The sequence below is a fragment of the Podarcis melisellensis genome (genome assembly GCF_964234715.1).
Source record: "Podarcis melisellensis genome assembly, chromosome: 16".
NCBI classification, from domain to species: Eukaryota; Metazoa; Chordata; class Lepidosauria; order Squamata; family Lacertidae; genus Podarcis; species Podarcis melisellensis.
The window spans coordinates 27,070,131-27,093,350 of record NC_138533.1 but is presented as its reverse complement, the minus strand read 5'-3'; the positions used below and the strand labels follow the sequence as shown (position 1 = coordinate 27,093,350).

Genomic DNA, 23,220 nt, shown 5'->3' with positions numbered 1-23,220 from the left:
CTGCCTTACTGACCCCATTCTGGCCTGGGGTAGGGGATTGGATGTTTGTGTCTGGAGATGAGGTGCATGTGAGGCTCTTAGAAGAAGCATGCTAGCTATAAAGCTAAAGGGATGTGGGTGGCACTGTGGTCTAAACCACTGAGCCTCTTGGGCTTGCTGTTCAGAAGGTCGGTGGTTTGAATCCGTGTGATGGGGTGAGCTCCTGTTGCTCTGTATTGGCTTCTGCCAACCTAGCAGTCTGAAAGCATACTAGTGTAAGTAGATAAATAGGTACCGCTGCGGCAGGAAGGTAAACGGCATTTCCGTTCCTCTGGCACGGAGTCCCATTGCGCCAGAAGCGGTTTAGTCGTGCTGGCCACATGACCCAAAAAGCTGTTTGTGAGCAAACTCTGGCTCCCTCAGCCTAAAAACGAGATGAGTGCCACAACCCCATAGTCATCTTTGACTGGACTTAATCATCCAGGCGTCCTTTACCTTTACCGTTTACCTTGCTAGCTATGTGCATTGGTTCCCATGTGTGTTTCTCTTCTATAGTTTTCATCAGCAGATATCTCCTGTGTGAGGTCTGAGTATATGGAACCTGAGGACAGAGAGGAAGCTCTGTCCTGCACTGTCATCAGGTTGGCATTAACACACTATATTGCTGTGCTCTGATGGGGTACCAGTTTGCACCATATCTAACACTGGTGTGATGTAGACAGGGTGGAAGTCATCTTGGAAAGGCTATTTTATCATTTATTTTTGATGTCAATAGAAGAAATAGTGTTCAGTCTGGGGCAAGTTGTCTTGGGTGCCTTTTGTTCCAGTTTTGCATGAGATGGAATGTTCCTGTTAAACACATAGCGTAAGGTGTTTTTAGCAAGAAGTATCTTTTTAAGAGGGACGCGGGTGGCGCTGTGGGTAAAACCTCAGCGCCTAGGACTTGCCGATCGCATGGTCGGCGGTTCAAATTCCCGCGGTGGGGTGCGCTCCCGTCGTTCGGTCCCAGCGCCTGCCAACCTAGCAGTTCGAAAGCCCCCCAAAAAGTGCAAGTAGATAAATAGGGACCGCTTACCAGCGGGAAGGTAAACGGCGTTCTGTGTGCTGCGCTGGCTCGCCAGATGCAACTTTGTCACGCTGGCCACGTGACCCGGAAGTGTCTGCGGACAGCGCTGGCTCCCGGCCTATAGAGTGAGATGAGCGCACAACCCTAGAGTCTGGCAAGACTGGCCCGTACGGGCACGGGTACCTTTACCTTTTTTATCTTTTTAAGCCAGCAAAGCCAAACATCCAAGTAATAGAAAGGGAAAATGAAAGCAACAGTCAAAAAGACTTAGAACAAAATCAAAAAAAGTCAGTATATCTTAGCTGTCATATGTTCCTTTTCCAGACAAAGTCTTGGCTGCAGAGCAAGTGCAAAGCTTCTTGCAGAAGAGATGTTCTGGAGTAACCTTGGGCTTCATATTACGTGATTCCAGGGTTCCCTCTCAGCCTTTTGTGCCTTTAGAGTAGAGCTTTCCCATGTGTGTGTCACGCCACAACATGTTAGTGTGTTGGCTGAGGTGTGTTGTGCATATGCTCCCCATGTTCCTCCTTCGGCTGAAATGGATTTAACCTCTGGTTTGCTAGTAAAATTGAATTACTGTGTCATGAAATGATGCATGTCTAAAAAGTGTGTCGCCAACATTAAAAGTTTGGAAAGCTCTGCTTTAGAGAGATGCATTATACCTTTTGCTCTTGGTTTAACTCGTACAAAAAGCACAAGAATGAACATTATTTCCAATGTTAAATGTCTTTAGAACCTCGAAAATAAGTGGTATATACAGTGGTACCTTGGTTTACAACCATAATCCGTTTTGGAAGTCCGGTTGAAAACCAAAACAGGTTGTAGCCCAAGGCGCGCTTTCGCCAATGGGGCCTCAACAACAACAACAACAAAAAGGGTTGTAATCCAAAAAAAGGGACATGCACTTCTGGGTATGACGTGGTTGTCATCCAAAACGGTTGTAAACCAAGGTACCACTGCATATGGAAAAATTTCCATTCAGCCTTCTTGCAAATATTAATGTGAATATTTATTATTATATAAGAGTGGGGGCGGCTGACCTGTGGACCACCAAATGTTGCTTGGTCAAGACCGATGGGAGTTGTAATCCATAAGTCCCCATTGCCCCTTGTCTCTATCATTTCATCTATCACCTTTCCTAAAGAACCAGATAAAACAGATGTAAATGTCTCTTAATAGAGCACATTATTTATTCTACATTACTTATATCCCTTTTATGCATATTTCACCTTATTGTATATTTCATTTGAGCTTGTTTTCCTTAGGTTGCTTATCAAGTAAACTTGATTTAGTATTGGATTATTATTGGATTTTCCTTATGCATAGAATAAGGATGTCGCTCTTCTCCTGATCAAGGCTTTACTTTTATTCCAAGCCATCGCCTTAAAGCTTGCTGGCTGAGACCCTGCGTCTCGCAAGAGAGGGTTTCCCTCACACCTTTTCTCCCCCACTCAGTCTCCTCTTACCCTCTGACCAGTTAGCCCACAAAAGAGAGGTAACTTCAGAATGTTTATTGGGGAGTGAAAGACAAGGTATCTGTATATAATGGACTTTCAGAGAAGGGGCGGAGGGGCACCTGGAGTGCAGGGGTTTGGGATGGGTTCGGTGAAAGTTGCCTGCTTTTGGGAGCTCTGCACAAGGGCAAAGTGCTCACTGCTGCTGTATTCAAGGGTCTGTATTTGGAGAGTCAGCAGTCACAGTATTTGATTGGTTGTGGGCACCTCTCAGGCATGGCTCCTATTTTTTCTTTCTTTTACAGGTATTATACATAACAATAATATTAAATAAGCTCTGCCCTCTTTATGTAAACTGCTGTGTCCTGAGTGACTAGGTGGAGGGTTGAGAAATGTCCTCTCCCTACGAGAAGGTATTTTTTTGGGGGGTGGAAATGGGTTAGGGTTTTTTTCCCCTGGAACAGGCTGTTGGCTCCCAGCAAGATGACAGACCAAGCATGAGCTGTTGCATCTTAGGGGAAGGAGAGAGGGGGAGTGGGCTTGAATTCTGAAGGGTGGCAGGGCATCTTTGCCATTTGCCTTCCTTGTACAGATGTGAAAAAAACAGTTCAGCCTGTAGGTGGTGGCCAGGATGCGGGCGTTCTGGGAAGGGGAGCCCTAGCTGCTTCTTGGCTCTCTCCAGCCCACAACTGCTCTGTCGGCTCCTCTCGCCTTCCGCAGGTTCCATCCTGCCTGATATTCCTGTGGCATGGCTGGGCCCAAACATAAGGGGGGGGGGTTCGTGCTGCTGGGGCGGGGCTTGGGCCTCTATCTTGCTGTGAGTAGGGGCTGCAGATGAGGATAGAGCCTCTTGCTTTCGGCTCATCAGAACAGTGGTGCCACGGCTGTTGTGACAGCATAGGTGTCAAGGCTATTCTGGCACTGCTTTCGTTTTCGGGAACTTTTACTTGATATTTCACTGTGCCTTTTGTCGCACAGGTATTTAAAGGTTGGCTTTTGGGGGTGCCTCTGATGTTGTGTGGGGAGGGGCATCCTGGATTTCCTCTCCTCTCCCTTGGTGCCTGCAAAATCTGATACAGAGGGTCCCCCAAGAAGGGGAAGTTGACTTGTGGGAACGGAATCATGTCACTGGAAACAACCCCCAGCTCTTTGATGTAAACTGCTTGGGGATTCTGGATATTAAGCAGCTTAGAAATATCATCAATAAATAAAAATTAATAAAATATTTAATCCTTGCTACCTGCAAGAAAGGGACGCGAGTGGCGCTGTGGTCCAAACCACTGAGCCTAAGGCTTGCTGATCAGAAGGTCGGTGGTTCGAATCCCCATGACGGGGTGAGCTCCTGTTGTTCGGTCCCTGCTCCTGCCCACCTAGCAGTTCGAAAGCACGTCAAAGTGCAAGTAGATAAATAGGAACCGCTCCGGTGGGAAGGTAAACGGCATTTCCGTGCGCTGCTCTGGTTCGCCAGAAGTGGCTTAGTCATGTTGGCCACATGACCCAGAAGCTCTCTGCGGACAAACGCCGGCTACCTCGGGCAGTAAAGCGAGATGTGCACTGCAACCCCAGAGTCATCCGCCACTGGACCTAACAGTCAGGGGTACCTTTACCTACAAGAAAAGGGAGAGCCTGTGCCCAGAAGAGACAAAGCTAAAGTCCTGTTGGGGCAGGTGTGGAAGTGTGTTTGTGGCTTGCTTGTGCGTCAGCGAGTGTTGTGGGGTTGATGCACTTGTATGATTTCTTCTGAAGTTGGGCCAGGGCCTCCGCCTTTCAAAAGAAACTGAACTTCACCCACAGAAGGGCTGAGCAGAAATAGGCTGTGGAGTGGGCCCTGTTTTCAAGGTGCCTCCTTTCCGTGCGGTTGTGATTCTGGTGCTTCAGCTGCTCTCTGTCTTTTCCTTCTTGCAGTGAAGATAGCATGCGGAATGCTGGAGTGGCTCACAATAAGAGCAGCAAAGAGATGGAGAACCACGTTTTCTTGAAGGCCAAATCACGGGTAAGGAGAAGGAGCCAAGGATGAAAGTGAAGGGCAGGCAGGAGAGAGAGAAGGTCCAGGCTCTAGCGATTTTGGGGTTAAAGCACCAGTTGCCCTCTTCCGAGGAGTCAGACCCTTGGTCCAGCTAGCTCAGAACTGATGACCCTGGCTGGCAGCAACTGCTCTCTGGAGTTTCAGGCAAGCTGTCTTTCCCAGCCCTTCCTGGAGATGCTTCCAAGGATTGGATCTGGCACCTGCTGCATGCAACCCCCTGAGCTCCTGCCCTTCCCACTATGGAGTGAAGGAGGAAAGTGGGAAACCCTGGCTGGGCAGGTGACTGTCAGAACAGCTGGTTTCACTTCCCTGGTGGGCATCCCGTCTTCTGCCAGTTGCCCGTCTATGAACAGTTGTGGCTTCCTTGGTTAGTCCCTCCCTTCCTCATAAGCTTTGAAGCTCTGCCCAAGTGGAAGACACCATGTCCCCTTCCAGTCCCAAATCTTTCCCACAGGGGCAAACACAGAAACTGCCTTGGTCCACTTGACTCAGTATCATCTACACTGACTGGCAGCAGTCCTACCTGCGACCTTCTGCATGCATAGGAGATGCTCTATGTGGGAGCTCCAGCCATTTCCCATTGTATCTTCTACCTCTCCTGTTCCCTGCAAAACACTACAGGCTGGTGGGGGAGAGGCGTCTTTTTTCGCTGTGGCTGGTTCTGGAGTCGTTGCAATTTTCCCTGTGTTTCACTAGTGAGATAATAATAATAATAATAATAATAATAATAATAATAATAATAATAATATATTTTTTTATACCACGCCCTTCCTGGTTCCGAAAACCAGGCTCCGGGCGGCTAACAACAAATTTTAAAAACTTAATTTTAATACAACATAGAAGCAGCATAAAATACAGTATAAAAACATCAATAACAATAAAATTCAAAGTTCAAAAATCAATTTGGGGGAAATCCATCCAATAAGCATTAGATAGTCACCAGGGCTAGCTGGCTGAATTAGTCCTACTTGGGCCAGCGAGGAGGCCATGGGAGAATTAAGCTGTGGGGTCTCAGAGCGGGTAATCTTCATAAAAGGAGAGGGAAGAGAAGGGAAATAAAAGATCAGGCTGAATTCAAATTAAAGGCCAGGTGGAATAGCTCTGTCTTACAGGCCCGACAGAAGGAGGTTAAATCCTGAAAGGCCCTAGTCTCATGGGACAGAGCATTCCATCAGGTTGGAGCCATCACTGAAAAGGCCCTAGCCCTGGTGGAAGATAGTCTGACTTCCTTAGGGCCTGGGTAAAGTCGTGCCTTGAAAGTCGAACAGAATCCATTCCAGAAGTCCATTCAACTTCCAAAATGTTCGGAAACGAAAGCGCGGCTTCTGATTGGCTGTAGGAAGTTCCTGCAGCCAATCGGAAGCCCCATCAGACGTTCGGCTTCCAAAAATAGCTCGCAAACTGGAACAGTCACTTCCAGGTTTGGGAGCCAAGAACTAAGCTGTTCGAAAACCAAGGTATGACTATAGTGAGAAGTTTGCTAGCATCTTCCTTTGTCCATCCGTCCCCTCCCATCACTCCACATGCATCATGTGTACACCCTGTTTGCAAACACGTGCACACACACACCCTGCCCCATCTCTGATTTGCTTCTGTGTTGGTGGAATGACTACCGCAGCAATGGGCATATGGGTTCAGGTGATGCTTTTCTGGGTCTGGCGAGCTGGGAAAGTCGACCCTTGCCTTGATAGGTGTTGGTCCCATCAGGGACCCTCCCCCCCCCCCGCCCCTGGTGGCATGTTAAAATTTGAGCCATGTTCTTTCAAGGGATTTGTGCCTTACCCCTTCTGCATTTTGGCTTTCTGCCTGGCACAGTTATTCCTTTTTTATTTTTGATGTTTACATGCTGCCCAGTTAAGCATCCCCTTTCTGCAGTTGAATACAGTGACCTTTTTATGGAGACTGCACCCTGCCCTTTCAGTTCTGCCAGCGCGGGGGCTCTCTTGCTCTTCTAGAGGGGGAGGAGGAGGAAATAAGTCAGAGGCACCCTGCCCTCCAACCCTCCCTCCCTGGCTTCTAAAATGCACTTTCATTTTTCTTAACTTTTAGGAGGAGTATCTTTCCCTCGTGGCAAGACTCATTATCCTTATGCAGATTGCACCCTGCCTTTTCAGTTCTGCCAGCGTGGGGGCTCTCTTGCTCTTCTAGAGGGAGAGGAGGAGGAGGAGGAGGAGGAGGAGGAAATGAGTCAGAGGCACACTGCCCTCCAACCCTCCCTCCCTGGCTTCTAAAATGCACTTTCATTTCTCTTAACTTGTAGGAGGAGTATCTTTCCCTGGTGGCAAGACTCATCATCCACTTTCGGGATATCCGTGAGTACTCTCATGCCTGTTTGCGGAGAGCGCTTGTTGGCGATTTGAATCTTGGGGGGGGGGGGGAGACCGTCGGGCCAGGGAAGAGTGGGATACAAAAAAGCATTAGCTAAGGAAAGAGGACGGAATGGAGGGGTTGGTTTCAGTGGCACAGGAACAGCAATCATGAAATTCTTGATTTCCTGAACATCACACTGATCCAAATAGTATTTTTATATCCGGCTTTTCTAAGTGTTTGATGTTGAAACACTCTCAAGTCTACAAAGATACAGCTCTTTTAAATACAGTATAACAGACAAATACTTTCTGCTAGAAAGTGAAAGTATTCCCGTTCTGATTTGTGTGCGCTAGCACTTTGTTTGCTGACAGCTCGGGGGCGGGGGAGTTCTTTTCCCCAAGGTTGCTAGTTTAAAAAAAAATCTGGTTTATTCTTATCAAATAAAATACTACCAATTCTAAAACTACATAGGAGGAGGGGATGAAAAGGGTTTATTGTAAACTGCTTGGTGATTTTACTACATTCAAGCAGTATATAAGTTTAAATAATAAAGACCTCAAAAAGCGGGGGGGGGGGGGGAATGTTCCTATATGCAACAACAGCGGCAAGGCTACTGTTAGCACAGGTCTGGAAACAACAGCAATTGCCAACAGTGGAAGATTGGCAACAGAAGGTAATGGAGTATGCAAAAATAGCCAAATTAACGGGGAAAATTCGACAACAGGGCGATGAAACATTCCAAAAAGAATGGAAGAAATTTATGTTGAATATAGGAAAGATGTGTGTGAAATAGATAAACCAGTAGAATTGAAATTAACCTCATAACGTGTAACATAAATACTTTTATGGGAATAATAATAACAATAAGAAATACAATGTACAATGTAATCAAAGTAACCAATGGTAGTGGCAAATAATATATGGATAGACAACAAGAATTGTATATATAGAAGGGCTTATTTATATACAGACAATACATGGACAAATGTGTAAGTAGAAGAACAATATATAGAATGGATAAAGACAATGCGAAAAACTCAGAAGTGACATGAAGAAGGAAGGAGAGAAGTCAGCTCGTAGGAGCAAACTATAAATGTAAAATGTAATATAATATGTATTTGAAGTATGAAGTTTGGAAAACCAATAAAAATTATATTTTTAAAAAAGCTGGGGGGAAATGAGGCGTGCTCAGAGGAGATTCACTGAAACTAATGGACAGGATAACTGGTACAATTATTTGAGTGTGTCAGCTCTGAATAGGATTTAAGTTAATACAACCCTTATAAGATATACTTAAAATGTTTACAGTGGTACCTTGGTTTAAGAACAGTCCAGTTTAAGAACGATTCAGTTTACAAACTCCGCAAAAGCAGAAATAGTGTCCCGGTTTGAGAACTTTACCTCGGTCTAAGAACGGAATCCGAATGGTGGAAGGGCACCGGCGGCGGGAGGCCTCATTAGGGAAAGCGCACTTTGGTTTAAGAATGGTTTCGCTTTAAGAACAGACTTTTGGAACGGATTAAGTTCGTAAACCAAGGTTGCAATGTATTTGTATAAAAACAAAAAACTATCTCCAAACCCCTCCCTCTGCTTTATTTACCCACCTTATAGAATTCCTTCAAACCATAACAAGTACAAAAATGAAATCTTTAGTCTCAAATAATTCTGATGAAACAGTAGTCAATATCCGGAATCACTGATCAGTGTTGGACATCATATTTGCTGAATACACAAAGCTTCACAGCTTGTCTTTCATCGTACAAAGTCTGGTACTTTGCTTCATTTAAAGGTTTTCAGATACTTTGAGACTAAATATTTCATTTTGTACTTGTTTTGGTTTGAAGGAGTTCTGTAAATATTGTCTATTGCATATGTACATGGTCATTTTGTTGCCTAGACATTGCTGACGTTCTCTTTGCAACACAGGGGTGTGTTTGGTTACTTATTTACCCACTTGTCTGATGTGTAACTCTTTGGTTTGATTCTTTCCCCCCCAACCCCCAATCTGCTGTTTATTCCAATTAGACTAATATTTTTCTTGCCTAAATGTGCCTGCACAATTTTTCAGTTGTTGTTCTTGTTTTCTTTCCTAGACAACAAGAAGTCCCAGGCTTCCGTCAGTGGTAAGAAGGGCTCCTTCATCACCTTCCATTTTTTTTATATGTCTTACCTACTTCCTTAAGAACTCTTTCCGAGGACTCTGACTCCTGTTCTGTGGGTGTGGATAGGTGTGTAAGGGGCATGTCTCCTCGTTGTGCTGGATTTCCTGCCAGAGCTCAGTCGCAAGCAAATGTGACACACAGACAGGCCCAGGTTCTGTTCTATCTGATCAATTCAGTGACAGAAAAGGTAAAAAAAAAAAGTTTAGAAGTGCTCCCCCCCCCCAAAAAAAAACCCTAGAGTCTTTTCTTTTGGAGATAATTCAGACTGAAATTCCCAGGTGTCAGAAAAGGTTATTTATGTATGCCACTACTGCGGCCCGTGTTTTGTTAGCCTCAAAATTTAAAACGAGCGAGGTCCTAACCAAAGAAGAATTGGCAACTTAAGTTGCCAGAATATGTGCAGACTTAACATTGAATAAGAGAACAAGAAGAACATACATTTAGAGAAGATTCAAAAAAGTTTATTGAATATATGGAAAATAAGTGTGTACAGCTGAAAACGCCGGCAGCATTTTTAGATAAATTCAACAGTGTAAATAAGTTTTGATGGATGTAATAGTGGAATACTGAATGGTATATTTTTTGTAAAACATGAACACATTTATGGAATGTAAAATGAACCATGGAAACAGAAGAAGGGAAGTCATCAATATCTCTTTTTAAATATGTATTTTAATTAATTTTTCTGTTTTACATTTTAAAGTACTCATTTTTACATCCTTAAGATATTGATGATATCTCAAGGATGCAAAAAGGAGTACTTTAAATTGTAAATCAGAAAAAAATATTTTAAAAATATATGTATAAAAAAGAAAAGGTTAAAAAAGAAAACAGAGAGAAGCTGAAACCAGCGAGTAATTCTGAAAGTTTTTCAAGGCTTTCTGCAAAAACAAAGTCGACCCCTCCCCCCTGTGCCCAGCTTGCTGGATGGGGCTGAGGTCATTGTGCGGCTGCTGGGACTAGTGGTGGGGTGAACAGCTGAGCCCAGGGGCCAGCTCCTTTCAGCGCATTGCTGCCTATCTCCATGGGGCTTTCTCAGGGATCCTTCTTTTCTCCACAGATCCCATGAACGCCTTGCAGACCCTGACGGGCGGTCCACCTGCGGGAGCAGCGGGCATGGGCATGGCATCTCGCCCCCAGGGGATGGGTGTGCTCGGGCCCCCCATGGGGCAGCAGATGAGCCTTCCGGGGCAGCAGGCGGCACCAGGGGCAGCTGGGATGGCCCCCCGTGGCATTCCAGGCATCTCAGCAGCTTCCCAGCCAAGTAAGTGTTTGGAGTCTTGGCTCTTCCCTGGGTGCTAAGTGGTTTGGCCCTGGGACTGTGACCCTCCCCAAAGACCAAATGGGAAGCCGGCAGGTTCGGGCCAGGGCGGGGGGAATTTCCTGCTTTGGAGCATGCTGAGGGAATTCCCTTGGGAGGAATCCCTTCAGCCCCCTATAAAAATAGGAGCAGATGGCAGAGAGCTTGCTCTCTGGCTCTGTTTTGTTGTTGTTTAGTCGTGTCCGACTCTTCGTGACCCCATGGACCAGAGCATGCCAGGCACTCCTGTCTTCCACTGCTTCCCGCAGTTTGGTCAAACTCATGCTGGTAGCTTCAAGAACACCGTCCAACCATCTCATCCTCTGTCGTCCCCTTCTCCTTGTGCCCTCCATCTTTCCCAACATCAGGGTCTTTTCCAGGGAGTCTTCTCTTCTCGTGAGGTGGCCAAAGTATTGGAGCCTCGGCTTCAGGATCTGTCCTTCCAGTGAGCACTCAGGGCTGATTTCCTTCAGAATGGATAGGTTTGATCTTCTTGCAGTCCATGGGACTCTCAAGAGTCTCCTCCAGCACCATAATTCAAAAGCATCAATTCTTCGGCGGTCAGCCTTCTTTATGGTCCAGCTCTCACTTCCACACATCACTACTAGGAAAACCATAGCTTTAACTGTACAGACCTTTGTTGGCAAGGTGATGTCTCTGCTTTTTAAGATGCTGTCTATGGCTCTGTTTTAGCCATGTACAAAGATGGTTTGTTCCCAGGACAAGCTGGTTCACCCCATCTAGCCCTGTCTCATCTTCTTTCTTCGAGTGGCATGTGACGAGTTAAGGAAGCGTCTGTTCACTTCACCTGCTTCCCTTATCCCTTTCTGAGCTGGAGAGGCGGGCGAAAGCGGGCAGAGCCAGTGCCGTTTCACAACTATCCTTTCATGCTGCTGGGTTACAGAGCCTGGTGTAGAGACTAGCGGGTCTTAGCTGCAGCAGAGGAATCGTCCATCAGAGACACCCCCACGCCTGTCTCCTTGTCTATTTAGCCTAGGGGTGGGGAACCCCTTTTGGCTCCACAGCCAAGATCCTTATCAATGATGTCATTGTGACAGGGCTGAAGCATCCTCTCCTCCTTTAAGCAGGTAGGTGACGGCAGTTGGGCACCACCACAGCCCACAAAGGAGAATGGAAAAGGCTTTAACCCTGCCACTTAGGTTGCAGGATTCAGCCCTGTCCTCCTACCCATTAGCTGATGGCCATGGCTTGCAGTAAAAGATTGGCCCGCAGGCCAGACGTTCCCCATCCATTCTCTTGTCCTTCTTGGCTGCTCTGTCTGGCAACTCCTGTACAGGCAGATTAGGCTCTTACCCTCCATGAATGTGGGCCTTTTCAGGCAGCCACAAGGATCCATCCTTGCCAGTTAACTGCAGAAGTCGCTGTTGGCTGAGCGAAAGTGTTCACCTTCATCTGCTAAACAGGCTCAGGCCCGTTTGCTTTGTTTCTTGCTTCCTGTGCATTGGGTGAGAGTGGCTTTCTTCTCATCCTGTATTCTGCTTTCCAGATTGCAGTTACTGCAAAGTCCAAATCTGAAGTCGGGCTGTGCCTGATGGTTGGATTTGGACTCTGAGGTGACCTTGCCCAGAAAAGCCCCCGCTGCTGACTGCCCCCTCTCTGAGGGCCCTGCCAGCCTCCTGCCGCACACCCATGGCTCCTCCCTTCCCCTTCCTTTGCCCCACAGCCCAGCTCCAGCTGCAACAGATGGCCCAGCAACAGCAGCAGCAGTTTCAGCAGCAGCAGGCACAGCAGCAACAGCAGGCAGCGCTGCAGCAGCAGCAGTTCCAGGCCCAGCAGACAGCCATCCAGCAGCAATTCCAGGCAGTGCAGCAGCAGCAGCAGGCGGCAGCCGTGGCGCAGCAGCAACAGCAACAGCAACAGCAGCAGATGCAGGCAGCCCAGCAGCAGCACATGCTGAAACTGCATCAGCAGAACCAGCAGCAGGTAAAGAGAGAGAGAGAGAGGTGGCCTGTGGCTTCCGAAGGCTGGATGCTTTGGAGCTGCAGTGTCTTTCTGTGGGGCATCTGGTGGCCTGCAGCGGTTACCCTTCTCTAGGGATGTAGGGGAGATATGTACAGCGAAGCTTTGGCAGCCTGTTCATTGCTATGAGGAGCTGAATGTGTGGGGAGCAGGCCTCATTAACACATGCCACTTCACAGGGGAACCCAGAGATGAGTTTAACTGAGACTGAGGAGGAGTGCATGGGTGGGAATGGAATGGACCCCACCTTTGAAGAGACATTGACCACTGTCTGTCCATGAATGTGGCGGAATATTGTAGACTGGGATTAGGAGGGAGGGTCTTCTGCCTGCCACACACACACACACACACACACACACACACAGGGCCAAATTACCTTGGGGTTATATGTCCGAAAATATGCCCAAATCCCACCCACCTTCCACATGGCATCTTCCCTCCCTCGGCTTCCTTGCTGCGTGCTGAGAAAGGGACCTTTTCCCTTTGCTGTGTGCAGCAAGGAAACTCCGCCAGCCAAGAACACTTCCTGCTTCCTGTGCAGCTGGTTTGCTTCATTTTCTTTTGGGAGCCCTAGAAAATGGAAGGCTCCACATTCCTGTTGTAGACCAAAGGGCCTGAATGAATTGAGGTTGCTTGGACATGATGGTTGTCGGTGTGTGTGAAGAGCAAAGGTGGAGGCAGAGAGAGATGGACATCCATTCTCGTCGGCTGTCTGCCTGTGGCCTTTTCACTCAGCCCACCTCTCTTTCCTTTCTTGGCTAGCCTTACCTGTTGTGTAGGTTCAAATGTCTTCCAACCCTTTCCTGGTTTTAGATGCAGCAGCAGCAACTGCAGCGGATTGCTCAAATGCAACAGTTGCAAGTTCAGGCCATACAGGCCCAGCAGCAGCAGCAGCAGCAGCAACAACAACAACAGCAGCAGCAGCAGCAGCAGCAACAACAACAACAACAACAACAGCCACCCCCATCGCAGCAGGTCATGCAGCAGCAGATGCAACAGATGCAGCAGCAACAGGCTGCACAAGCTCAGCCGCCGCAGCCAGTAGTGTCTCAGGCACAGACAATCCCAGGGCAGATCCCTGGTCAGGTCATGCTCACAGCCCAACAGATTAAAGTCATGCAGGTAAGTATAGAAGAACAAGAATGGGTCAGGTGCAGAGGAGGCAGCTCACATGGGCTCAGGGGATCTTGGGGAGGGCTCTCTGCCAAAGAGGAGCAGACCAAACTGGGTGGAGGGAGCCTGTGGTGTCTGGCACCAGCTCCTTCCCCTCCAGCCCACCTTTGGCCAAGAGGGGTGCAGTTCAGTTGCAGGGCTTGCTTTGTAGCTGCTGCTCCCCCCCCCCACTGGCTTCTGTGCTGCTGCTTTTTAGCTTGTGTTCTTCAGTGCCAAGTTGTACAGCAGCAGCAGTACAACAGCAGTCAGTGGTGCAGGATGCAAATTCCTACGAGAGCCTTGAGAATCTATTCTGTTCCCTCCTCTTTTTTCTTTTTAGAAAAAAGAAAAAGTTCCTAGCCCTCCTTATAGGTGCAGAAAATGATCCAGAATATTGCAATGTCCCATATAAGTTTTTTTTCAGTTCTTGCAGTTAAATCTTGCCAAATTTATTAATTTATGGATATTTATAGCAGGGCTTTCAGAGCTGGCTTATGTTTCAGGCTAAGAGTGAAATGCAGCTCATTTGGCCCTCCAGCCTTTGTAAACAATTATTTATTTATATCTATCTATCTATCTATCTATCTATCTATCTATCTATCTATGCCATACAGAGGTCATAAGCCTGGCACCTAAGCCACAGAGGTGTAGGAGGCAAGGGAGCAAGTGTGTGTCCAGACGGGTGTGTGTCCAAGATAAACGTTTAAGTGTGATTGATTCAACCCAGATCTGTGCAGAATTCCCTTTGTTTTGTTTCCCAAGGCAAGAGCTTTGCACCAACAGCAGCAGCAGCAGCAGCAGCAACAGCAGCAGCAGCAGCAGCAACAGCAGCAGCAGCAGCAGCAACAACAACAACAACAACAGCAGCAGCAACAACAACAACAGCAACAACAACAACAGGCAGCCGCGGCTCAAGCTCAGGCTGCTCAGATGGGGGCTTCAGGACCGGTAAGCCAGCCCCCCCCTTCCCCTCCCAGAGCCAGCCAGTAATAAGTTGCCTGCAGAGTTGGAGCATGAAGCAGTGGGAGCTGGGTGGTGGTGCCCCAGTTGGCTTTCTGATGAAGACTCTTCCCCTACTGCCATCCCTTTGTCTTGAGTTGGAGGCAATATTTCTTCACCCCTTTTGAGCATGTCTGGACTGCCGAAGTCAGGGGGCTCCTGCCTGGGGTGACGGGATCTGGTGTCTGTGGGTCTAACTCTTGATGCTTTAGTAGTCCTGGAGTCTCCTATCTGTTCAGTTTCTCTCTCCCCCTCCCCCCTGTTTTAACAGTCTTTCTGAATGAGTAGCCTTGGTTTGGGGGGCCCCTGATGGAGTCCCGTTTTCTCTCTTTTCTGTCCTTCTCAACATGAGCTTTAAGGAGCTGCCTTGTTTGGATGAGAGCTGGCTCAGAGGAAGCTGCATGTGCACATGAGAGGCCATGGAAACTTGTTCTCTGGCATGCAGGAAGCCTGAAGTCTGATTGCATGCTGGGAGAGGGGCTCAGGACCAGGGTGGGCTTGGGGATTCTCCCATCTCCAGGGGCTTCTGTGGTTCCTGAAACACTTCACTTTCCACCAGGTAAGTCACAGAGATGGCTGTGCAAACAGAGAGGCACAAGTAGGGAACCGGGAACCGGTTCCCATGTAAACCAATTAGGCACCAGTGAGGTTTTAGGTTGGGGACACACAGAGACGGGGGCCTGGCATCCGTGCACCCCCAGCTCAGAAATCCAAGGGCAAAGCCAGGATGTTGCCATCAGGCTTCAGACCAGGGGTCTTCCTAGGCTTGTGAATGTCGGATCTGCTTGTCGCTGCTCTGCTTGATAGCACAGCAAAAGCAGCCCAGAACACAGTCCCTGTTGTGCAAGATGGGTCTGTCCTGATAGTCCTGGAGAGCCCCTTCGTTGCTATCCAAGCATCAACACTCCATTGGGGTAGGATCTGCAGGTGCTTCAAGTGGGCAGGGTGAGAGAGGCCTAGAGGAAAGGGTTCCAAGGAGACGCTCAGGAGGCGTCAGCTGTGGAACTCTTTGAAGCTTACCCAAAGCCACAGTGCTTTAATGGACTGGAAGCAGAGGGGCCTCTTCAAAGGTTTGGTGGGGTAAAGAGTGCAAAGTCCTGAGATGCACTTCCATGTCCACAATAGACCTCTTTGTGGCTGTCCTGTCTTGAGGTCCATGTGCTTCCACCCATTTGTCATAACTTAGACGGGGCCCCCCTGATTCCCTCTCTGGCTCACCTCATCTTTCGCTAGTTGGGAATTGATGGGCTAGAGGATGGGAGCAAGCCAAGCTTGTGTGAAAACTACTGGGCTTGCACAAAGCAGCTTTCCAAACACAACAAACCAACATTTCCCAACTGGCATGGCCTCTGGCCAGTTAATAGTGTGGCATTGGCAGTCGCAAAGACTACGAGGAAGTCCTTGATTGTATGCTGAGGATATGGTCAGCAAATGTCTTTGGGAATGGTTATCTATGGTGGGAGTTGGTGTGCTCTTTCTGGCTGGCATGCACCATTCTGACAAATGGTGGCTGCTACCAGTTGCTCCAGGGTGAAAAGGCCTAGGGGGCCAGCCTCAATAACATCGTCCAAGGCAGGTGTGGGGAACTATTGACCCGGCTAGCAAGCATGGTCATTGGCCAGAGATCATGGGAATTATTGTTCAGCAACATCTCAAGGGCCAGAGATACCCACACCTGATTTAGGGGGGCATAATTGGTTATTGTGGCTGTTGGCCATGCCCAAACGAGGGTTGGCTTCTCCAGCCTGCCAAGGAGATGTCATGCACATGAAGACACCTAGAGAGAGGCTGATGGCAATCTGGACCTTGTGGAGGTTGGATCAGTCAGACTAGTCTCTAATACAACAAGCGACTTGCTTTAACCAAGGAAATGCCTAGCTCTGGACCTTTTCTCTGTCCTTTATGGGTGTCTTTCTGTGGTTTTCAAATCAAATCTCTTCCTGACTTTTCTGGTAGTCTCTCCAGCGTCTTGCTTGTTGATGCCTTGCAAGGAGGCAGTTCTTGCTTCTTGGAGTGGAGCTTCATCTCCCATTGAGATCGGGAGGCAACTGCTGCCTGCCTGCCTGCCTGCCCTTTCTCCTAGAAATGCAGTTAGGATTTATTTACCATACTACTTCCCTGAAACCTTCCCTTGTCATCATTCAAAGAGCCCTCCTGGTGGTGCTGTGTGGGAGGAAGCCTTGAACGAAGGGCAGCCAATCGCATGAGGCGGCTCTTTCTCCTCTGGGTTGTGGGCTGCTGGAGGCAGCCCTCCAGTTCAGGCCCTTTCAGTGTGTTGTGAGGATGTGAGAGCCATCGATCCTCAAGGACGGTCATCCACATCCAGTGGCTTCTGGAGCTGAATTCCACTCCATTCTTGTGCTTTTTTGCTGGGCAAGATGCTGTCTGGATCCGCATCTTGGTCATAGCTTCATGTCTCAAAACCCGCTAGGAGTGAAAGGTTAGAAGTTGATACTTCCATTTTCTAGATTTATTTATTTTTGCTGGGGGAAGGGGGGACTGAATCTGTAAGAGGAGGGATATACGCAAATTAGCTGTCCAGGAAATTGAACCTGTGTACAATTTAAACTTCTTCCATAAGTTTAAGAAGTCCTCAAGAGAAAATCTTCCCCACGAGTTGTTCCTGGGAATTCGGGAGCTCTGCGCTGGTGATGCCTGTGTACTCTCTCTCATACAGTGGTGCCCCGCAAGACGAATGCCTCGCAAGACGGAAAACCCGCTAGACAAAAGGGTTTTCCGTTTTGGAGGTGCTTCGCAAAATGAATTTCCTATGGGCTTGCTTCGCAAGACAAAAATGTCTTGCGAGTTCCTGCGGGGTTTCCCCCCCCTTTTTCCCAAGCCGCTAAGCCGCTTAACAGCTGATCTGCTAAGCCGCTTATCAGCTGATCTGCTAAGCCGCTAATAGTGCTAAGCCGCTAATGGGCTTGCTTTGCAAGACGAAAAAACCACAAGACGAAGAGACTCTCAGAACGGATTATTTTCGTCTTGCGAGGCACCACTGTATTTAAAGAGGCACATCCTAGAGGGGAAAAACCCAAACAAGTTAGTAGAGTGCAAGACTCCTAATAGGGTTGTGGGTACAACCTCCATGATGGGCAAAAGACTCCTGCATTGCAGGAGGTTGGACTAGTTGACCCTCGTGGGACCCTTCCAACTCTACATTTCTAACACCTTTACTGTGCCAGAGTAGCTCTTTCTCAGCCTCCCCCCATCTCCACAAACCGCTTTTGCCTTGGGGGGGGTGTATGTGTGCTGCAGTCTGGAGTTCTTGGCAAGTTCAGCTTACTGAAGTCATGGTGCTGCCTTCGCAGTCGGTTCGACTCTCCTGCTGGGTCTTAGGAAGAGCCTTTGGAGGCCGTGGCTCCAACAGTCTTCCCTTTGGTGGTGTGGCAGGAGGCCCCGCCCCACGGTGGTCCCTCGGTTGAGCCTGCTGGCGCCTGTGTGGCTCTGAATGTGGAGGAATGCCTGGAGGAGGAGCACGTTTTGTCAGCTGCCCACCCCCCGGTCTTGCTGCTGCTGCCGCCGCCGCCACCCATGCCCGCCATGGCTCACCCTCCATTCTCTGTGGCGCATCCGCCTCTGTTGGGAAGCTGCTTCTGCTGTTGTGTGGTGCTTGGCCTTGGCCTCCCCTGCTGTGGCGGCTTTTGCATGCTGTGTGTGTTGGACATGCGCATGTGGTTTGTCTGGGCTCCCCTCATTCCTTTCTCTTCCGAAAAGCCTCTTTGACCATCCATCACTGCCCTAGGCTGGGGGAGGGGAAGGGGGCTTGATTGCTCTGCCATGAACTAACAGCTGTGCAAAGTTTTGCTGTTCTTGAGTTGTGATTTCCTTTCTCCTTGTTTCATGTGTGTGTCTGTTTGTGTTCCTAACTTTTTTGTTAGCAACTTTGAGCTCTATGACTTTTTTTCAAGACACATTGTTGCTGTGGCTGCTGCAGGTCCATTTACATGAAGCACTAAATGCAGTTGCCTGTCATCATTCTTCCCCCAGGTCTGAGCTAGTCTTAAGGACTCCCCTGAGGGTCAGGAATTGGGCAGGAGATGGGACCAAAGCCTCTTCCACTGGCTTGGCTGGCTCCGGCTGAGCCATATAGTTTGCAGATGCTAAAACTCTGGTCAAACCTGCCCATGTCACACCTGGACCTTAAATCAGAGCTCAATACAAACTGGTGCTGTGTGTCCAGGTGGGTCAGTGGAGATGTCAATTTCCTCTTTTAGGTTTGGCATCCCATTGGAGGGCCTTGATACAGCTGATGTGCAGCTGAACCCCCCCTTAATTGTTTCCCTTTAATTGGACTCTAGCTCCCCACATCCACCCACTCACCCCAGAGTTCTCTGACAGAGCCAGTCAGGAGTGCAAGTGTTGTGTCTCCCAAGCCAGCGACTGCTGCAGGGTTGCCTTCCTAAGACTAGTTCGCTTGACTTCCACCTCCTCCTTGGAGACTGCATGTGCTTCTCATCCTGCCGGCGTGCTGCGTTTCTTGTGTTGCGATTACTTTTGTCTGTCCCTCTGTCCTCCCAAGATGATCACCGCAACTATGGCCCGAGGTGGGATGCAAATAAGACCACGGTTCCCGCCTACCACCGCTGTCTCTGCCACGCCTCCAAGCACCATTCCTTTGGGTGGACAGCAAATGCCTCAGGTATTTACTGGAGCTGATGTGTGTTGTGCCAGGGGGCTGGTGGGGTGGGTGTTGCACAAGGGGCCACCTCCCTTGTCATGAGTTCTGTTCAACTACTGGTGTGCACACTTAGCAGTGAACATGGGCACCCCAATGAAGGCCGCCCATAGAATGAATGGTGGGAGAAGTTAAGCAGGACTGCAGATTGGCTTCTGGGAGCAGGGAAGTCCAGGAGAGGCGTTGCCCCAAGTCTCCCTCGCCTCCACAGTGCTTGGCATAGTTCATAGGAACAGATCGCAGGAATGCTGATTTAGCTGCTAAGACATGTGTTGAACCTGTGCCTGTACTCCGAGGGAGGAGGAAGCTTGCAAAGACCCTTGAGGGGTAGATGTACTCTCCCTGTTACATACTGTAGCTGCTGCTGCTCGTTTTCTTTCCTTTGCCTCCTAAGAGGCTGGTAGAGGGTTCTGGCCATTTGTGCAGCCCAGGTAAATGCAACTGAACAGAGATTCGTGCCTCCTGCTCCCCTGAAGGAAGCCTTGTGGGTCTTTCAGGGATCTCACCCCACCCATCCTGCCAAGATCTGATTCAAGTGGATTATCTGGCCGTCTTTGTTTAATCACCAGGAAGAGAGAAGTCAAACCACCTTCAGATCGCTGGTGCTTAGACTGCTGGAACTCCTGTTTATCACTTCTGTAGTCCTTCTGCTATACAGTGGCAATTTGTCATCTTCACAAAAGCCATATGCATATGGAATAATGACTGACTGCCCAAGATCCACACAAAGTGACTTTGTGGATTTACACCCAAGGCAGTTTCTGCACCCACATTTGTCTTGCTAATGACTACAGCATGTCAGGACTCCAGGAGGTGTTCTGTGCAGTCTTTATCAGGTCTGGTTCCACACCTGTGAAATACCGTGGTACTTCGGGTTAAGTACTTAATTCGTTCCGGAGGTCCGTTCTTAACCTGAAACTGTTCTTAACCTGAAGCACCACTTTAGCTAATGGGGCCTGCTGCTGCTGCCACGATTTCTGTTCTCATCCTGAAGCAAAGTTCTTAACCCAAGATACTATTTCTGTGTTAGCAGAGTCTGTAACCTGAAGCGTATGTAACCTGAGGTACCACTGTACCCCACTTGTGCCCCCAAGCACTCTTGCTGAGGAACTCCACCAATGGATACCCACCTACTTGGTTGGCCCATTGATCTTGAGATAAGCTCTCCACCAAGCCTTGTGTGCTGTTCTTTTCAGTATGTTGCACCATTAGGTTCCCCCCAGAAGAGGAATTGCTGGGGTGCATCATGGGGCTGAAGCAGCATTAACTCTCAAAGCGTAGAACTGCTGGCAGCCCCACTGCTCTACTTTGTTGTGAGGCAATTACATCTCGGGGTTTGTGTTGACTCACACAGCAGCAAGGCTCTTGTGAGCTTGGCTCGTTCCACTGAGCTGCTTCTCTCACTGACTCCCACATTCTGTGGTCTGTTCGGCATGCCTAGTTTTCAAGTTCTTTCCAACCCTTATCTTGCTGGCCAGGAAACAATAATGTCTTGAGAGACAGTTCTTCCTGTTCTTCCCAAGGCTGAAAGTGGGTGCTTTGACCAAGGTCAACTGGCAGATTGCACAGCTTAGCTGACAGCAGGAATGTAGGTTTCCTCTGCCATAATGAATCTGGACCTGGTGGAATACAGTCACAGCTGCAGCCACTCAAGTCCTGAGAAGGAGAACCAATATCCTCTCTGTAGACCAGCTTTGGTTGGTAGAAGGTTCATAAAGCTGCTTCATAGAAACTCCACCTGAGAAAGAAGCCCAGGTGTTGACCTCTAATCTGAGTCACCCAGCACTGCAGTCAAAGGAAGCAGATTGACATGAACAACACCTGTGAATAGCCTTAAATGTTGTCAACAGCAATTAGTTCTGGGTGCATAGAAATATCCAGTCATTTAGCATATCCTTCAGTACCTGCTTACTGCTTCACAAGCACTTCTGTTCCCAGTCTGCTTTCCATCAGCTGGAAATGATCTAGTAATTTGCTGGCTGATCCCTTATCTGTGTTGTAGCACTACCAAAGCCGGTATCGGTATCCCCTAAATTAGTAGGCTTCTCAAAATCTTTGATCTAGCCCCTATAGGTTTGACAGATGAGCCGTGTGGCACCCATGTCCAGCCTCCCCTCCACATGGCAGGCTTGGCATTGAAACTGTTGTGGCTTCTCAGTGGATGAGCAACCTATTTGCACACTGGCAGGCCCTTACCTGTGATTCACACTGAGTTTAAATAGGAGTTTGCTTTCTAGGTAAGGTGTTCTGGCTTTGCAGCACTTGCCAGTCACAAAACACTTTCCCCTCTCAATTAGGCCTTGTAGAAATTCAGCATCAGGCTGTCAGATAAACACAATTGAAGGACACTCTCGCAGTTGAATGGCACCAAGGTTTTCTGAAAACAATTTGCATTGAGAGCAGTTCAAATAAGGTAGAATCCTAAAAAGAAGAAAGCTTTGGGTCCAAGGCTTTCACATAACGTTCTGTGGGCAATCAACCCTGCTGCGCAGCTAGAGTAAGCAAAAGAACAGGTGTTGCTTATCTATGGGCCTTTTGCTTTGATCAGTATCTGTCTATTTTTTTAATAAAAAAAAGCTGCTCCTTTAGAGGGAGCCAGCTGTGAAGATTAGAGGTTGAGAACACGGAATCTCGGCCTTCACTCTTTGCTTCAGATTCCTAGAACAATTAATTATGCTGCAAACTGCACACACATTTAGCTGGAATTTGAAGGGGGTGGGGGAGCAGGCCCTCTTAGAGATCCAGAGAGGCCCCTAGCCATAATAAAGATTAAAAATGACGGCAGAGGAAAGCAAAATAAGGCTCTGAAGAGTGAGTTGTTTGTTCATACAACATGAGCAGCAGACCGGGGAGGACGTGCTCATCACCGTCTAATCCTGTGTCATCAGAAACGGTATATTTTTAGCAATATTTATGAATTTTTTAACTCTTTAAAATCACGAAGTCCATATTTGTTAATTCAAAAAGTGGTCTCATTTGCTTAATTTGCAGCTCTAAGCCGAGAGGGTGGGTGTCATATTTTGGTCTGATGTGCATGTTTTAAAAGCTGCAAAACTTTATAAGTGCCTAAATACGAGGCCTCCGTTGGCCCTGGGGGAGGGGGCAGGGACTAGGGTACGATGGGTTTGTTCAGCTATATTTCATGCAGCTGGCTGTAGTTTCTAAAGAGTTCCTCCAAAGAGGAACAGGAAGTTTTGTCTGTCTGATCTTCTAATGCTCAGTGGAAATGGAGCAAAAGAGGGAAGCAGTCTGCCAACTTGGGCAGCTTGTGGGACTGCTTCCCAAAACACACATGTGTTTTGTATGATGAGCTACTGCTGCTCCATGCAGTTCTATGTTTTACTCTGGCTCTGTTCTCTGTGGGGCTGGAGCATTCTTCTGCCAAGCTAGCCTGTGTCTGTCATGCATGCAGCACACATACACACTTTGGACCATCTCAATCTGTTGTGGAAATCATTGACAAAGCTTAAAGGAACAGGGTTTTGGTGCACTGGGCCACAATGAAGGTAAGTCTCCCATGGTACTAGTTGAGGCTGGCATTTTTCAGACAGATGTTTGGTCTGGTAAATGTAGATGGAACTGAAGACTCTCCGAGTTGGCTCTCTGTCCTTAGCAAGCCAGGGAAGAATTCTGCATGTGGTGAAGTCACAGGAGGCTTGCAGTGAAATGCTGCTGTGTTGGGCCTGTTTTTTCACCCTTAGTTTGAAGAGTTTTTGAGCTTCCTACCGTGTTCATTACAATCTTCATTTTACAGCCCAGGAAAGAGTGGCAAGCCCAAGCAGGTCATATACGCTGCCTTTCAATGGGACCCCTGGCTGCTGCTCTTGTCCTGGTGCCCTTGGCTTTTTGGAAAGGCTCCTCTTGCCAGTGACGGTTCCTTTGTTCTAGGTCAGCCAGAGCAGCATCACCATGATGTCTTCTCCTTCACCAGCCCAGCAAGCCCAGACCCCTCAGCCAATGCCTCCGCCACCTCAGCCCTCTCCCCAGCCAGGGCAGCCAACTTCCCAGCCCAACTCTAATGTCAGGTGAGCCTTGATGTAGGAGTAAGCAGGCTTCAGGTGGTTTCAAGTTTTCTTTTTAGGGTCAATAATAGCTGCTTCATCCCCAGACCTCA

The 23,220-nt window shown here is 48.3% G+C and overlaps 1 protein-coding gene across 1 annotated transcript in view; it reads left to right on the top strand.

Moving 5' to 3' along the window:
* MED15 (mediator complex subunit 15) overlaps positions 1 to 23,220 on the top strand; it is a 31,286-nt gene that overhangs the window by 2,381 nt on the left and 5,685 nt on the right. The window contains exons 2-10 of the mRNA XM_081893539.1: positions 4,405 to 4,492; positions 6,786 to 6,837; positions 8,929 to 8,958; positions 10,058 to 10,261; positions 11,982 to 12,241; positions 13,091 to 13,399; positions 14,192 to 14,377; positions 18,951 to 19,070; positions 22,995 to 23,131. Coding sequence (XP_081749665.1) covers positions 4,405 to 4,492; positions 6,786 to 6,837; positions 8,929 to 8,958; positions 10,058 to 10,261; positions 11,982 to 12,241; positions 13,091 to 13,399; positions 14,192 to 14,377; positions 18,951 to 19,070; positions 22,995 to 23,131 — 1,386 coding nt within the window. The remainder of the gene's footprint in view (positions 1 to 4,404; positions 4,493 to 6,785; positions 6,838 to 8,928; positions 8,959 to 10,057; positions 10,262 to 11,981; positions 12,242 to 13,090; positions 13,400 to 14,191; positions 14,378 to 18,950; positions 19,071 to 22,994; positions 23,132 to 23,220) is intronic.